The sequence below is a fragment of the Macrobrachium rosenbergii genome, chromosome 11 (assembly GCF_040412425.1).
Source record: "Macrobrachium rosenbergii isolate ZJJX-2024 chromosome 11, ASM4041242v1, whole genome shotgun sequence".
Taxonomy (NCBI): Eukaryota; Metazoa; Arthropoda; class Malacostraca; order Decapoda; family Palaemonidae; genus Macrobrachium; species Macrobrachium rosenbergii.
In genome coordinates, this window is record NC_089751.1 from 16,900,371 (window position 1) to 16,919,634 (window position 19,264).

Below are 19,264 nucleotides of genomic sequence, written 5' to 3' on the forward strand. Positions count from 1 at the left end.
CTACAAGAAACAGTACCATGACGTTACACTGAGGAGATCAATTGCATTAAAGATCTAGCAGTTTCTTCTGAAAATATGTCCATAGCAGGTAAAACTCAAATCTTTAAAACTGTAGAAATGTTTCCAAATGAGCTCTTTCAATATTAAATAATCACTATCCCAAACAGAAAAAGCATAAGCATTATCAGGATACTCCAATCTTTAAGAACATTCTGATGGAGATTCACTCTTCCCAAATTTCCTCCCTTAAGGCCTGCCCACACTAGGAAACACTGTTTGAAAACAAAGTTTGGAAACTGTTTGGAAACAAAGTTTACAAACTGTTTGCAAACACTTTTTTACTGTATATTTGTTTCCCATCCAGAGTGGAAAATATTTAGTGTGCATGTGTGTGTATATGTACGAGTATATACACACACAGTATATGTTTTTATATATGTACAGTATATATGTGTATATATGTATGTGTATACCTGTATATGAATACATACACATACATATATACACTTATACATACATACTTATACATATGTAGAATAAATACTGTATGTACATGCACATATACATATACATACACACACCAGTATGTGCATATACATATGTATATATTCATATTTACATATGTACATGTACATATTTATGTATGTAGATATTCATCTATTTTCAATTCTGCCAGAAGCAAGTCAGCATGATGCTCCTTTTTCTAAAAACTTCCTCACCCATCTCTTTTTCTTGCTCTTATCCCTCCTCGAGTGCATTAAAACTGCTAAGTAAAATACAGAGGCTACTGCACCAACAGGCATCCTGACGACAACTGAGGTCTGGACAGGAAACATTGTTTGCACACTGTTTACAAACAGTTTTAAACTGAAACTGTTTGCAAACTTTGTTTCCAAACAATCCTATAATCGCAATGAATTTACTATTCAAAATTAAACATGCAATTCCTTAGACCTATGAATTTCAAAGAAATTAATACTACATGCTCCATACTAATAGGGCAAAATATCTGACTATAAATTAGAAGATATACTTTGTAATTAAGTATGACAATTTACTTACAACAAAATTAAATCCTTCCTTTTTTCCAATTGCATCCAGTATTTTAGAAGACACTGTAGAAGCTAGCATATAACAATCACTTGGGGGGATGTCTGGGGTGAGCTGTCGACTACGGTACCACGCCCACCATCCCAAAAGAGCACCTTCTTCATTGCCAGTAAAAACTTTCCACTGTCCCCTAAAACAAAAACACACAAAAAAAGAAAATCACTTAACAGTATTTTGTTTTTGATTTTCAGTAAGTGAATTACATAATTTAAAATAGACATCAAATACTTGTACTACACTCATGTTTGAAATAAGGATCATAGAATCATGATAAACATGAAGTTATACCATGCATGTTTCTCAAACATATCTTGGTTTCCTTATATTACAGACTATTTCATAAGTGACTACGTGTTCAGTAATATTATTTCACAAGATCTACTTTTGACTTTAAATTCAGTTTACTCAACCTGACAAGGCAGAGGGGAAGCCTGAATTGCCAAATTCACAAATCAACTGGTTAAAAGATTATGCAAACTACCCAGGGGTGTTTACCTGAATACGTGAAGTGCTGTGTGTACAGTATTACAAAGTAGTGATACAGTACTTCAGAATTGAAAATCTACAAACCTTTTCTCTTTCATTATACATTTTACTGCCAACAATGCCATACTCTAGGATGTACATTATAGAGTACATTAACCAAAGGTAGCATGCTAAGAGATGAAAGGAATATGAAAAATATAAAAATTACAAAATAAAATGCACACTGTGCATTTATAGAGAATTTGTTAAAAAATCATATAAACAGAAAATATGTAAAAGACATCACAATAGTTTGCTGACGGGATTATTTGATAAGCAAATATATACACTTATATACAGTATTGTTAATTGCTAACAAGTTTGTATAATCTATATCATTCTCATCAAAAAATAAAATCACACAATATACCATTTCAATGTAGAATGCTATAATTTAAATTAACATATTGGTTCTTGAAACGTTTTTTAATTAACCCTGCCAAGCTCATACTTGGAACGAAATTCTACAAACTCTGCATCTTTGGTCGGTGGTTAATGGGAAAATGGAACTGTAGGTTAGCATAGGTTAACTGTAACACTAGTGTTTACAAATTGTATTTACATGTTACTGTACTAACTTCAAAAACCTTAGAAATAGTACTGTAAAAAGAAATCAACATACGTTTTCAGTTTCTCAGCCACAGCAAGTCTATCAGCATCAGGGTCATTAGCCAAGATTACGGTGGAGTTATTTTCGTTTGCAGTTTTAAAAGACAGATCAAGGGCACTCTTTCCCTCCTCAGGGTTTGGGAATCTAACTGTTGGGAATTCTGGGTCTGGCACCATCTGCTCCTTTACTGGTATCAAAGGCTGAAGAGAAGAAATTAATACAATTGTTGCATGATTAAAACGACTTCAAATATATTCTTCACAAAAACTGACAAAAGAGAGAAGCAATTCTCTATGAGCACATATGACTGATTGTAGTCTGTGAAAGGGAAAATGACTATTTTCGTCAGGTCAATTATCAGCTGGCACAAATCACGTTATAGCCATAAAGATTTGAAATAAAAATAAAATCACCTTTTAATCCTTCAATATCACAGCAAAAATTGCCAAATTCCTGAGAGCCTACATATATTCAAGAGGGATGGTGGGCTACTCATCACCTGTTCCTAAAATGAGCTGAAAATAAGTATTCACACTCACTTTGAAACTACAAGCTTCAAAAGCCTGCACCATGTAATCGTGAGATACTCCGTGCATAGCTGTGACTGTGAACTTGAGAGGGGAGTGTTGGTTTTTCTCTTTCTGCAACATGGAATCACTTAGCTTCGAGAAGTACTTTTCTGACATTTCAGGAAGAGGGTTACTTATATGAGGATTAGCTAAAGCCTTCTCAATGTCCCAGGCATTTTCCCATGGTTCGACATTTTCTTCTATGCTTGTCTGTATCCCTCTATCATGAGGGGGTATAATCTGTAATGAAAATTGGAAGTGTAACTTGGATGAAACTCAAGTGTTATGAGTACATGGCCAAATTTGTACAAGAAATTGAAATAAATATTTTGTATGAGGAAATTCTTAATATAATATTGTCAGTTAGTGATAAAAAGCACCAAAAACATGGGTGGCAGAAATTACCAAATTTTTTACATAATTTTCAGTGGAAAGGCACCCACCATTGCCAAGTCATATTAAGGAGTTTTTAATTTAAGAAAACGGAGATAGAGTAACATCATTTACACATCAAAAACTAAAGTTTATAATTTTCCTCATCTGTATAACCTAATTCTGATAACCAAATCAGCGACAGAAATATGAGAAACATCATTCTGGAGTTCCAGTTGCCAGGTTAAGGGAACTTACAAATTCGGACATACCTGTGCTCCATTCTCCCAGTACACCTTATAACCATTATCTTCTTTGGGATTATGTGATGCCGTCACCATGACACCAGCTGCAGCTCCCAGCTGGACGACGGAGAAAGGCACGAAGGGTGTTGGGACTATCTTTCCTAGAAGGTAAACCCTGATACCTGAATTCAAAAATGCAGCTGCAGCCAGTCTGGCAAATCTGAAACAGGAATGCAAACACTTTTATGAGCTGAAGAAAACTGTTTTGCAAGGAGGATGACGATAAGAAATCCATCAAAGGAAAAAGGCTATTTAATGTAAAAGAAAAATGAACAAAAAAAGTTCAATTGACACGATTATAATAAACTACACAATAGAAATATATTATTTGTCACAGATATAGTTTTGCTAGTGCATTAAATTGTAAAAAAAAATAGACAATGTTACATGTGATTTTAAAATTAAAACAATTTTACATATGATTTTACAATTAAGAGACAATTTTACATATAATTTCAAAATTAAAAGATAATTTTACATATGATTTTAAGAATAAAGGAAGAACGAACGGCAGAACAACTGACCTCAATTACAATGCAACTATGTAACGATTTAATATCTGTGTTTAACTGTTTACAAGATAATCCTCTTTCACCGGGTTACGAGCATTGCACAACAGTAAAAACTGAATGAGAGAGAGACTAAATATATGAAGCACACTCCCTCATCGAAAAAGAATCATTGAAAGTCAGCCTCGTTTTGAATTTGTTTACGCCTTTTTAAACTATTATACAGGAATTCATGACGTAAGTGGGACATAATTTGCATTTATATACTAATAAAACATATTTTTCAAAATATTTTTAAAATACTGTCCAAGCTGACTGACCCTTGTGTGTGTGTGTGTGTGTGTGTGTGTGTGTGTGTGTGTGTGTGTGTGTGTGTGTGTGTGTGTGTGTGTGTGTGTGTGAGAGAGAGAGAGAGAGAGAGAGAGAGAATAACCTAACAGACAATTTACCTGTGACTGTTATGCCTGCTGTCATACCCAATGACGACCCCCTTCGCCTTGGCATCAGGATTCACATCATTTAAATATTTTCCCAAACCCTGCAATAAGGAAGGAAAAATAAATGACTCAAAATCAATACAAAATTAACGAAATTATATATTCTGAAAAGGAGGATTTAAGCTGTATGGCAACAAGCAATCACTAAATCAATACTTTAGTTGAGAAAAAGGAGAGAGAGAGAGAGAGAGAGAGAGAGAGAGAGAGAGAGAGAGAGAGAGAGAGAGAGAGAGAGAGAGAGAGAGAGAGAGCATTTTTTTCAAGTAAGGAAACTCGTGAACTTTAAATAATAGGCAATTAAGTTCGTCATATTTCAGCCTGCTCAAAAGATCAATCTAACAAAACAAAATGGCGTAACAACAGATGTGTGGATATAGTTGATAAACTCGACATCTGGCGGAAAATTTTAAACAACCCCCGTGATTACTGCTCGGGCTGCCAGCTCTCTTATATTAGATGAAATCTTAAATCCACAGCTAGCCAACTTAAATTAGAGAACAGAATCTTTCCCCGTTATTAACTAGTGCAAGACAAGCATGCAGAAAAAAAATAAATCATTCATACAGGAAGTATATTGTCTTAAGCAGCGTTCACATTCAACAAAAATCAAAACTGTTCCTTTTCAGTGAATGCCAGATGGATAGCTGTTTAGTTGTAGCCTAAAAAGTGGTAATGGAGGAATTAAGAGCTTAACTCTTGGTCAAGAGTGATTACTGAATGACGTAAGCACACAAGGAATGAGGAATATCTCTTTCCTCACATTTCTTTATTACGAAAGTTTACGAACGTTTAATTTAAAAAATGGCTCACTTAAAAATAGGTCTCGCAAATCAGCTGCAAAACAGAACTGAGCATGACAAGTAAATAAGATATAAGACACATCGCAAATGCATTATCAAGACTACAAAGTTTTTTTTATTTTCCAAATACTTCCCTTTTTCCATCAGACCATTAAACAAAGCCTTGATATTCATCATTTATAATTCTGCACTGATTAATGCAAAAAATAAAAAATTATGATGTACTGGTCATTAATAAATTAAAGGCTAGAAATAAAAGGAAATAGGCAAACTTCACAGAAATAAAACAGAAATGAAGAGACTGAGATAAGCAAAGAATCAGCATTTCAAAAATGTCAAGAATGAACTTAAACAGCCATTAAATCGGATATAAATACCCAAATGAAAATCAAATAATATGTAATGGGCAAACGATAGTAAAACTCCTAATTTAAAAGAGTAGATAAAATCTAATTTGGAACAAAATCTTGAAATCATATAAAGTAACGAAGAAATTCTTTCTCGTTTCATTTCTTATTTATACTTTAAAATTCATTGTGTAAGATTATTCAGACACAATTACTTGTATGAAAACTACAACAATTACAAAATATTGGCAAGAGTGTTTTTACATTTAATAATTAGTCAATCGTCTGCTTACAGGCGCAAAATACTAAAATTGTATTTTATTCAGAATCCATCAATCTCCTGTTTACAGGTGAAAAATGCTATTCAGTAAATTTATTATTCCAGAGTTCATCAATTCTCAATTTACAGGTGGAAAACGCTATACAGTAAATTTATTATTTCAGAGTTCATCAATTCTCAATTTACAGGTGAAAAATGCTATAAATGTATTATTTCAGAGTTCATCAATTCTTAGTTTACAGGTGAAAAATGCTACAAATGTATTTTTTCAGAATCCATCAATCCTCTGTTTATAGGAGAAAAACACAATAAATGTATATTTTCAGAATCCATTATTTGCGCTTCATATAAATAAAATATAGACGTATGAAAATAAATAAAAAATTAAATGTATGGTTGGCCAATGCAATCTTCATTAAATATAACCCACCCGAAGGTAGAAATAATTCACCGTAAATTATAAAAAATTTGTCAGTGTCAAGAACTATATGAAGGTCAGAAATACAGCATGAGCAATAGCGAATCTAAAATCTAGACAGATAGTTATAGAAAATTCTCATCATAATACCCTAGTACGCTTCACAAACATCACATCTCGTGTGACTTAATCATTTTCTGCTTAATATTTAAAGCGAAAATATTTAAAGGATCGTCACAGACATATGATAATGATGATGATAAAACAAAAATTTATTCCTAACAAGCCAAATCCTGCATTGCCAAAATAAATAAAGCAATATCTAGCACCTCACTACAATTCTGCGAAGTTTGATGCCGTATTCCACGCGTAGCCAAGGTATGCTTGCAAGATTATATATAATCACGAAAGGTCTCACAAGTGCAGTAAGTGCGGTATCATATTTATTCCGTACCTTCGTATAAACCACACTAGCCGTTTCTAAGGCGGTGTCTAGTATCCGCACGAAATCAAATGAACAGATCTTTTAAATGCTGTACAATTATCAAAAGGAGTTTATTATTATTATTATTATTATTATTATTATTATTATTATTATTATTATTATTATTATTATTATTATTATTATTATTATATTTCTAGACCCTCACAGGACTTTCCCGAAGGATTTTCTCTTTAATGAATGGCAGAGAGAACCATATGGTTCTCTCTGACGAAAGGTGATAACTGGAGCAAAGCAAAGATGAAGAAGGCCAGCTAAGCGGGAACAGGCCAGAAGGAACTGATGAAAAGTGGAATGCAGAAAGCAATGCTGCTGGAGGTCGAAGGGACGCTTGCAAAGAAGCTTCAGTACCCACGCACTATGCCCCGTGCCCGTAGAGAGGTTAGTGCCGTCAGAGCACCTCACGTGGTGCACTGTAGGAATGACGAAAGTGCGTTTGCAGCGTCCCTTCGGCCCCTAGATGCAGCTATACTTTTCAACCTCTAACTTCACCTCCGTTCCTGCTTACTTTGTTCAGTCTTGCTGCGCACCACCTCTAACTGTAACTTTTAGTGTAATGTGAGGTTTTCTCCGAGTTCCAGCTTTAGATCCTTGTACTTTGTTTCCTTTATATTCTGGATCGCTTTATCTTACTGCCCAACCACTCCAATTCCCCTCCTTTCACACCCTTAAGAGCTGAATGGCCGAAAGTATCCTCGGTGCTTGATTTAGCAGCTTAAATTTCGTAAATGAACTTAATACCGACTACGGTCTACTGAGCAACCCACAATATCCAGACTTTGATATACATATTCTAAAGAAACTTGCTGATTCTTAGTACAAGGTAAGTCCGTTCGATATTCATTCGTAATGAATTTAAAATTATGAGTAACAAAAATCAGCCTTCGCGTCTATCAGTGGCTTGAGTCCAGAAAGAAATAGCTAGATGGCTAGACCTATAAGTCAACCGCATGAAGTCTTCTTGTAATAAGTAGGACGGGGTTTTAGTCTTGAATGAATATCAATGTGTCTCTTCTCGCGAACAGAGTATTGTTTCCACATTCTGAGAAGCTTTATTATGCGATTTTTGACAGAGCTGAACGAATTTTTTTTTTTTTTTTTTTTTATTACTTGGGTTTTACTTCACATTCTGGATTTGCTCCAACTGTTTCTTCCAATTTCCTTCCTTTTGTTTTCTACGAATGTAATTCGTGCACCACGCGGCACCGACAAGATCCATATTTTCCCCTGGTAAAACAAAGATTATAATTACGAGACTTTACATCATGATCAACCGGAGAGATTTTGTCTCTTAAAAAAGATATTGTTAACTTCATCATTATTTTTTTCTTAATGTAGCCGAGCCAAAGCTACCTACTAAATGACTGATACTTGATGTGGTTGGATAACCAAGAACACAATGCTTCCACGCAAAATTAAAACCATAACTTCGAACAACAGTCAGGTGGACGGCCATACTGGATATAACTTGTGTAACAATCATATCTCAAAGAAAAATTCAGTTTAACCCAGCTATAACTGACAAGCATGCTTTGGCAATGTGATTATATTTACAACGATGAGATACAGAACATTCTTTTAGCTTAACTGAAAATTTACTTTAAACTAGTCCTGTTTCCACAAATGACCCTTAACTCATGGTGCCTACACTTAGCAGCACGAACATAATGTGACGCTTATGAACCATTCTCAGCGACAAGCAAGCTATTCTTACCTGTGGAAAATGGGATTTCGCTAAAGAAAATAGTCGGCCGCACTCTTAAAATAGGTCTAGCTTTTCGACTACACATGAAGACACATGACAAGGTCGTTTCTTGTTTTTCTAGACTTACCCAGAGAGATCAGGTTCCCAAGACCACTATTGTAAACAATGTTTACTGGACAGCAGACGGACTGTTTATAAGACCGGTTTTCGTAATTGCATGTTATAAGCAGACGGGGTGAAGAGCAAGTAACGTGCTCATGTAGGAAGTGAGAATGGAAGTACCATCCATAAAATACAAAAGATTGCAAGCCCTCAAAATTAAGATAAATTTTCTTGGAAAGTAGATTACCATACTTTATATATATATATATATATATATATATATATATATATATATATATATATATATATATATATGTGTGTGTGTGTGTGTGTGTGTGTGTGTGTGTGTGTGTGTGTGTGTGTGTGTGTGTGTGTGTGTGTGTGTTGTTGTACTTAAGTATCTCTCTGCCTTGCATTTATTTGATAAGAATAATAATAGTAACGAGTCATGAAACATCTTTAAATTCCATCAAGCAATTTCTGAAGGGAATATTGAGACACAATCCCGTAAGGAAAATACATTTCCATACTTTAATTTCCTCACATTTACCAAGTTACTCAGAACTCATCGTCACTATTCGGCGTCAGTAGCAGGCTACGGGATGTGACGTAAAATTTATCTTGAATGAGTTCTTGGCTACCGCTGCACTTGATATGCCTCTGACGCTTTACATTTGCCACTATACGCTCGCAACGGCATATTTCTTTACACTAAAAGCCTGATGGGACGGGTAACTTAATGTGCTTATGTAGCCCAGGTCTGAAGCATGGATATTCAGGGCACCACGCAAAATTTAGGAGAGTGCAAGAAGATCCAACTTTTAATTAGTTTTAATGTGGAGCCTTTCTTTCATATATTAATCCATTCGTCGTCTATCATCTCTCCGTATGTTGTGTGCTGACAGCTCAGGAAGGCTAAATTCTAATCTTCACTACGGACTGATTTATTAGCTCAACATCTGTGAAGTAGCAAAAAGTTCTACCTCAACTATGTCAAAGTATTAAATTTTGTCAAGATCAAAATGACATTTATAATCAATTTATTTGAGGTGAGCAGCGTTGCAGAAGCAGGAAAGCTCCTGTCCACCGGAACTCAGTATAGGGGATGAAATTATTATATGAATAATACGAAGTAATATTTGTTTATTAATAACAGCTGTGGTTCAAATATTTTAATTTCATTTGGTTAAATTTCTTTTAAAACATACGAGTTAACTTTGCATACCACAATTTTAGGCATCATAGATCTTGCATGAATTGCAGTGAGGGCAATGGAACTTCACTTATCATTTTTTAAATTATAAAAATGGTGCTATTTGATTTAGTTCAGGTTACATGACATCAGTATCATCCTTTCAGTTATGGTCCAATACCTTGTAAGCTGAGATTCTTACGATTCATAAAAGAAAGCGTCATTTTAATTGAGAATATATACAGAAAGACCTCAAGCATCTGTTCCCTGTCTTCTGAAAACAATTCCTGTGTGGTTGGAATCAAGACTCAAGTTGCCCCCCCCAAGCCTCAACTTGCCCCCCCCTCACACCCCCAAGCCCCAAGAAGTAACAGCAGCGGGTTTTTTATTATTCCTATTTTCCAATATTCCTACCGAAATTCAAATATGTCACCACATTAAGTTATATCTATCTTTGCCCCCCCAACGACGCCTCTGCTTGGAATACCGCAAGCGAATCAAGCCAAGGAGTTCTCTGAAGGTAGGGAGTAAAGAACCGCATGAAAAACAACACTGGCATTACCGCGACCATTTCAGAAGCCAAAACGTAGTGATGCTAACCGATTACGGACGCACCTGTGAAGTCTGGATGATGACCAGGTCGTTCATCCGCCCGTAGCCGGCGCCCATGCATCCTCTGAGCCCCGCTGTGCCGAACAGAAGTCTGTTCAGCATGATCTTTTCCAGCGTGTCATGCTCCCTCCGATCCAAAAGGCTTTTGACCTCCTCTTGGTTCTTCTCATTCTGGAAAGTGAGAAAGCATATTAGAAGCAAGGTAATATTAGCCTATATTCTCAATGCCCGTCAAAATAATTTTAAGGCATGTCTATTTGCGTCCTGAAACAGTTACAGTCTACATGAAATTATAAGTTCGAAACTATTAGGGAAAATGCTGATGCATTTCAAAATGGAGGAAAAATATATTTACTTATGCAAAATTCATTATTCATATATACTTACGTACATACACACACGCACACACACACATATATATGTACATATGTATATGTATTATATACTATATATATATACAAACCTAAAACGGAAATATAACAAAGAAAATAAATAAGATAACACAGTAAAACAGATGATATCAAATAAACTATGAAAAGAGAATCATAACCTATTAGTAAAAGTGTATATATATGTATAAATATATATACATATATATATATATATATATATATATATATATATATATACACACACACATATATATATATTATATATATGTATACATATATATATATATATATATATATATATATATATATATATATATATGGGTGTGTGTATATGTACAAAAAGCAGCATAGTTCATATTTGCATATCCTTAAAATGCCCGAAGATGAAAATAACTGTTTACGTCTTCGAGAGACAATTATTGACATGGTCTTACTTGAAAAGTGGAAGTGAACAGAGGGAGGACTCTAAATACAGATGAATCTGACAAACATGGAAGTATCTGCCAAAGAGCTTTAGGGACTTATGCTCTGGAATAAAGTTATACTAAAAAGAAAGCTAAATTCAAAGTATACCTGATGCAACACATACTACCTTCATTAAAACAAATCTCTACAGTTGTCATATATACTATACATATATATATATATATATATATATATATATATATATATATATATATATATATATATATATATATATATATATGTGTATGTGTGTGTGTGTGTGTGTGTGTGTGTGTGTGTATACATATATATCATGTAAGTGAGAATAGTTGAAATATGTGAGTGCCTGTGACCACCCAGTTCGCTTCGGTGCACGAGTAGGGATGAGAAGGGTTATATAACCAAAGAGAAATGTTGAAGGGTTCATTCAATTGATGAACAACAAAGGGTGAACTTCCTTTCTCCTACGAAATGGATTTTTATTTGATTATCTCAAAGGCTTCGAAGTTACACAGCCGAGATATTGTGGGCGGGTGATGGCAATACTGTGGGGCGATGGTGACGTTAAGAGTAGAACTTCGATTGAAAATAATGTGAAAATATGGAATTATGTTTGCTATCACTCAAGTCTGCCAAAGAAGCTATTGGGATTCGAATATAAAATTTAGGCCGAAGGTCACGCGCTTCGACCTATGAGGTCAGTCATCCCTGAAAATAATGTTGAAACAATTGTTAGGAGAGGGTGGAAAGCAAGGTGAAAGAAAGAGAATATGAACAGAAGTATAGTAAGAGGAATGAAAGGTATAGCACTACCGCCCTGAGGAATAAAGAGGCCATGAAAAAGAAAAAAAATACGCCATTATATAATACTCTTCTGAAAAAGCGAATGAGGCGCAATAAAATAAATCGGCAACATCAAAGAGAGATTTTCTCAAGATAAGAAAGGTCTTTTGTTATCAGAGTTGAACAAATCTGAAATAAATGCAAACCCAGCTACATTAGATAAGTGGAGGCAGCATTTATTGCCGTCATGCGGGTAAAAATGACTTTATACGACTGTCACACGAATAACGAATTTTGTTTATTCTGAAATTAAATGCTATCGCAAGGAAAACACGAATGTTACAATAATGACAAATGAAACGATAGATAATTATAATCACATCTGATATTCAGCAGTTGTAAACATGTAGTAATTTTTTTTTTTCAAGCAATACACTTAGTATTTAAATTCCTGCTTCTCCAGACCATAAATTTGGACAGCCTCATTTTTTTTAAATAAAAAAGGCCAGTGAATGAGCAATTTAGTGCCAGTTTCTCGCCCAGACCCGAAGAAAACAAGAAAAAAGGAAGCCACAGCCCAGCCTCTCAAAGGAAGGAACGTTTTAAGACTCAGGAAAACCTAACCAGGAAGAGAATTCCAAGGGTTGGCCGCAGGAGGAAAGAAACAGTCTCCGAGCCGTTCAACGCAAGAACTAACGAGTTCCACTTAGTATTTATGGAAAGAGGTTGCCTGTCTAGTGTTACAAACGCACTTAATAGGAGGAAGAACCTTCTCACTGAGCTCAGCAAACTAACGGCTCAAGTGTTACTTATATGAAACAGACAGACAGAGAGAGAGGGGGGGAGGAGATTGCTTTGCAGGGAGAGAAAACAGGTCGAAGTTAAGGCAAGAAACAAACAGACAGAGAGGAAGGTTACCTTGCAGGGGTGATAAAAAGGATCGAGGGTTGAGACAAGAGTGAGGTCACTGATCAGACGAGTTTGTCATAGACTGAAACCTGTAAAGGAAGAAAGCTTTAAAAGAAGACGAACCCTGAATTGGGAGGCAATACTCCAAACGGGAGAATATGGCCAACGTGAAACTTAAACAGCATACGCACAGTAGGTTTCTAAAGTGAGACTCGTCAATTATAACTGTGTAATCTCTTAACGTGACTCATACGTTTAACGTGACAAATCCCTCTACAATGGCATTAGGGTTAAAGAGATTCTTAACAATAGACCAGACAACAATAAAGCTTCGAATGACTCGCCTATCCTTTCTCAGAAGCACAAATACTCTGAAATTAGCAGCATCTTCTCAACAGATGCTGCCTCACGCATAATAAAAGGAGTTACACTGATAATCATTCATGTTCTTCAGTTACTACTGATATCGTTTTAAAATAAGGCTCAGATTTCTAGTCACTGAATGGGCTAAAACATGACTCTTCAAAACATTTGTTTATTTTATACTCAGGAGTGACTGAACATAACTGAATACCTTCAATGTCCAATTGACAAACTTGGATTGCGACAATGCCACGTCTGTGATTCAAAATTCTGCTTAATGTTTTCTATAATAAGTTTTAAGACCACGAACACTGGCATTATCTCAAGAGGTACGTCATTCTTTGCATCATCTCCTCGGCGTTGCCCTGATTTGCTGATGCTTGCTCAGCCAATTCTGTGCCAAAAAAAAGGGAAGAAAAAGAGGGCATCAACTCGCCTGAGTAATGCTTGTCATGCAGATTACTGTAGATGGTAGGTGGACACACTATCTAGGTCTTCCTACCCCATGGGTGGGCGGGAAGGGAACATTGTCTTCACAACAAGACGTGAAAGCATAGGGTGTTATGGTATGGTATCTTGGCTAAACAACGTTAGACTCAGCTGGTTGGTGACAATGAGGTCACACTAAGCAAAAGGAAAAATAAGATGTACGAAACCTTGCAGATGAAAATAGATCGAAAGGTAATGAAAAGTGAAACACTAGGATGCTGCGCTTGATCATAGCAAATAGTTTTCAATAGAGGAAACAAACACAGTACAGAAGGGCAAGATTAACACAAGGCAAATAAGACCTTAATTAGGCATATCTGATGAACAATAACTCTACATATTGAAAAGCCAAAAGTAATGGAAGAAAAAACAGACACGATAAAAGCGATATCTGCCCTCTGTTAATGTTAATGGAAAACAAATGAGCCTCTCATAATCGGTTTCGTGCAGTGTACATTAGGATGAAATCAAATTATCGGTGGCCTCACAGCGTAACTGACTGCAGTTTTTAAAGAGCAAAAAGTAAAGAAAACCTATTTTAATCATGACTATACTCATATAGGATTTCATTACGAGTAGACAAGCTTCTCTCGTGTGACTACTTTTTATTTTCAGCCATCCCTAGACCGTATGACGTCATCATCTCCCTACCACATCGAGACATTCTCATGACTCCTCACATGTCTCGCTGGTGAGGTCGGCGCGGTGGGATTACGTTCAGACCACAAGGGACATGAAACGAATGGAAAAGGAGGCTGTATCATTAACGCATGCTGCTATAAGCGAATAAAAATTGCTGCTAAGTGGATTCTAGAAGAGCTGGTAGCATGGTAACAATCAGTCCCGAAGAAAGGTTGAATTTTAAGAAACCGGTTTGACATTTTCCCAGAAAAAAAGGTTGAATCCTTGAAAGTGGTCATTTTGTATTGAACTGAATATAGAGTTCAGGCCAAAGGCTAAACACTGGGGCCTATGAGGTCATTCAGCGCTGAAACGGAAATTGACAGTAAAAGGTTTGAAAGGTGTAACAGGAGGAAAACCTCGCAGTTGCACTATGAATCAATTGATAGGAGAGGGTGGAAAGTAAGATGGAAGAAAGAGAATATGAAAGGAGGTACAGTAAAAGGAACGAAGGGGGTTGCAGCTAGAGGCCGAAGGGACGCTGCAAAGAACCTTAAGTAATGCCCACAGTGCACCGCATGAAGTGCACTAACGGCACTATCCCCCTACGGGGAAAATGGTTGTTTTGGACACGAAAATGTACATTTTTTTGTGATGCTATTTCCACTAAAGCTATCATTTTCGACGCAGAAATATTACGGAAACTATCATTAGAATACGAAAATATCATTTACTTTCATTCTCTAAGTCCGCAGAAACTATCGTTTTGGTAAGAGGAATACTATTTTTGTGACTGCGACAATCAAGTTCCAGAAAACCATCATCCTGAACAGGAAAGTGTCTTCCTTTCTGGGAGATTCTAATTCCATTAAAACTGTCAATTTTGACACGGCAATACATGTCATTTTATATTCACAGACAACGGAACCTGTAATTCGTCGAAACATAACTAATATTTACACTTGTCAAATCCATGAAAAAAGGACAAAAAAATAGTACTACGATTAAAAGTTCTCAAAATTTTGAAATATGGGTTCTCCCTTCGAAAGCTTGTTTGAAAAGAAAACAATTTGCTTTGCTTAAGGAAGAGGAAGGAAGACAGTCATAAAACCTCTTCTGGAGAATTCTACATCAAACGTAGCCTTATTACTTACGGAAATATGAATCATGTATTTGCCCATTTTTTTTAATGGGATTACGTGATTCCCAGCATTCCGTGTGTTGAAATAAGCCATGCTCTCTTTCCACAAATCAGATTTGCAATCGACCTAATACAGCGTTTTCAATGGTGCAAGAGTGTAATGAAATATCGCATCCATCTTCATACTTCTCCTTAAATTTCTCCTTGGACATTTTAAGATAAGAATTAAATGAATTTAAATAAAAAATACATAAAGCATGCTTGACTGCGATTTGTGAAATGTCAAGAGAAGAAGCAGTCCTTATGTCTTTATTTACATATTCTACAGTTACTGTTGCAACTACTCAGACATATGAAGATGAGGGAAGAGAGCTCAAGAAAATCATTACAGTGCACTGGATTTGGTCAAACGTCAAATGCAAAAATATAGTCCCGTAACAAACATAACACTTCTATTATTTCAATTCCCAGACCTATAGGACGGACTGTCTAATTACCAAATCCAGTGCAGATCTAACAAAAACAAGAAAAGGCTGGAAAAAAAGGACAGGTCCATCTCCAAACTAAGCAATAACGAAGCGTATTTGGTGCTAATATCTAAAGCAAGTGATAATTGCTAAGCAGTATTTTTTTACAACAATAATATTAACAAACCACCTAACAGAAGGGGATCTACTGACACAAGTTCACTGGAATTTAGCTAGAGATATATTCTCAACATTAACTGTGCAGAAACTCAATTCGTATTGTTTTTTTTAGTTGATGGTAAATGTCCGCAGCGGATATCACTGCCTCTGATTTGACGATGTATTCAAGTGATGAAAAGCATACCTCTTAACAGAGTTTCGAATATTGCATTACGGCGATGAATATCTCAAAATAGCATCACTCCCTGAATGAAAATAGCAAGTGTGACGAAACTCCATTCCGCCAGTGACGATCAGCGTTAATGATTCCGGCTGAGGAGATTTACCGTCAGCTCCAAATAAAACACTAGTGTAACTTCTCCTAGGTGGCCCTACAGTGACGCAGGTGGTACCGCTAGCCTATCAAGTTTTAAATTTCATGTTTCTGCCTTTGAAGTTTGTTGTTAAAGTTCAAAGTTTGAAAAACAACAATACTATACACAATAATATGTGGAGTTGCTATAATAATAAAAATAATAAGATTACTTTACATGATAAAACTTTGGTTGTTGTAAAATTCATTGCAAGGTTAACCTTTCAAAATTCAAAATTAAACCCTTGGGGCTATACCAAAGCATGAAACTGAACAAAGCACAAGATCATTATCTTCTGCAAAGAGAAACAGAAAGATTGCCAATCCTGGTGGCACAATGAAAGAATTGGACATCCCCTCTAATCAACCACTAATCAAAATCTAACCTTGTCCATTTTCGTCAGCGAAGCTTGTGAGTGTCTACAACTTTAAAATAAGTAATCATTCATACAAGGATATAATGGTATGTCACAGGAGCATAGCTACCAACGTCGTACGTGCAAGCACGGTTGAAAGGTTACATGCAACATTCGCGCTATCACCATTTCTTTCTCATAACCTAACACACACACACACTAGCAAATACAGACCTACTTGTGCACAGCACACATGCACAAGCAATGCAAACGTTTATAAACCTATAAACAAGACAAAATAAGCATTTGTTCTTTCATAAACAACGTTCAAATGACCTTAGACGACGTTTATCGAAGGCGAAAACATTTTAATTGACTGCATATTTTTACAACTCAATAACCGACCACTCGGCAGTGGATGCCAAAACTCAAGGTGATTTCAAAGGCATTATGCAGTGCAACTGTAAACAACTGCATGCTTCAACTCTTTTCTTAGCTATTAAATCGACATTTGCTTTGCGTTTTCAGTTTCAGTCTCTATTTCAGTTACGTTATTGGTGACAAAATAAAGCATGAGCCTGAACTTAGTTTCAAGATACAGGTTATGATGTCGACACCCCAAATATTATTATGCCGATATTTGCACACCAGACTAAAATGCTGTTATTCCTGGTGATGTCAGCGCTGTACTCGCAACACTTTGGCTGCACGCAGGAAAGAGGGCTTCATTGAAATTCAATGTTCAACAATATCCGTTTATTAGCGTCACGTAATCCTCCTAACAGACAGACAGACAGACAGACAGACAGACAGACAGACAGACATCAGGAAGATTCAACAAGACTTGGTGTCTTATAAGGAGCTGAAGAATCATAAAATAGGAGATGTACATGCCAACGGCTAAGGACAGCCTAATTTTTTTTTTTTTTAAGAACCATATATTTCTTTACGAACACGTAAAAGCTGAATACCAGAGCCTGTCCCTAGCTTTCTCTCTCCTGGTACCTTCTGATCAACAGTTCATTTCCTCCCGCCTTCTTTTATGTTCAACTTTAGGCCATGCCTTTTGCTGAGAAGCAACGTGAACATCAGAAGAAGAAAAAGAAGAAGAAGAAGATGAAGAAGAAAGACATTCGCTTTTCCGAGACAACTTCCCCTTCTCATGGAGTTCGCAGTAGTACCCCATAATTTGCCCAAGCATTTGACCGGCATCCGACGTAAGGCCAGAATTATAGGCTGTCACTGGTAACCAAATCACTGTACTGTGATATTATCCCAGGCGAGTTTCTCGCAAGGACGAAAGGACAAATCTCATTGTCCGACCCCACACGATACCTTACGTGAAATGTAATGTATTTGTTTCCGTAATTATGCCTTAATTACATACATCATAGACATCACAATTCATTATACACGTAACCTATAAAGTAGGGGTGGCACGGCATGTGGTATAGTACACAGATATTTCCTTGATCAGAGTGCGACGATCAAGCATGTTATGTACTTTGTATCAATACAACGTAGTTACGAATAAAATAACGCTATGATGGATTAATCGCTAACGTGTCGACACAAAATTAATACAAACAAGTAAATGCCATAAATCTTTAAAAAGTACAAAAGGATTAGCAGAAGTTATCCTGTATTTCTGCATTTATAATATACCACGTACGCAAGGAGGCAGACGGGGAAACAACAATATTATGGACAAAAGCGACCTAAAATCAGACTGCATTCCCAATCCGGGACTGACTACTACGATCTGCTCTGCAAGAAACGTGAAGGAGACAAGAGCAATTATTCCGCTATATTGCAGAGCAGGAATAAAGCAAGCAAGTAAAAAAGAACATAATATTAAACACTGATCTGTGCATGAGCAAATCCAAGGCGATTGTTTGATTAAGACAGTATTGGGCCAGAGCGAAAACAAACTGGAAACAAAAGCGACCACGGCAGACTGCATCTGATCGTTTGACCACCATCAGCTCATCCATCAAAAGTAAGTGATTATGCCAGACTGTATGTGGTCACACTTAAACACACCTTAACGGTGCAACAAATATTTCAAGGCAGGATTTGCTCACACCGATCATAAACACATCGAGCACAGTTAAAAGAAGATAAAGAAATAATAGTAAAATACAGCTGAACGGATTCTTAGTCTTATGATAACTTTTATACTGGTCAAAATAAAAAAAAAAATTGGAAAAAAACAGAAAAGCATAAAAGAAGTGTATGAAATGCACAGGTGAACAGTGGCATTTTCGCACGTTAGTGAAAACAGCTACATATTATAAACTGGACAAGAGCAA

General features: G+C 36.1%; 1 protein-coding gene across 1 annotated transcript in view; it reads right to left on the reverse strand.

Moving 5' to 3' along the window:
* Pgm2a (phosphoglucomutase 2) overlaps positions 1-19,264 on the reverse strand; it is a 48,865-nt gene that overhangs the window by 8,652 nt on the left and 20,949 nt on the right. The window contains exons 2-7 of the mRNA XM_067111283.1: positions 10,459-10,626; positions 4,450-4,538; positions 3,459-3,651; positions 2,785-3,054; positions 2,258-2,445; positions 1,063-1,240 (exon numbers count right to left, since the gene is read on the reverse strand). Coding sequence (XP_066967384.1) covers positions 1,063-1,240; positions 2,258-2,445; positions 2,785-3,054; positions 3,459-3,651; positions 4,450-4,538; positions 10,459-10,626 — 1,086 coding nt within the window. The remainder of the gene's footprint in view (positions 1-1,062; positions 1,241-2,257; positions 2,446-2,784; positions 3,055-3,458; positions 3,652-4,449; positions 4,539-10,458; positions 10,627-19,264) is intronic.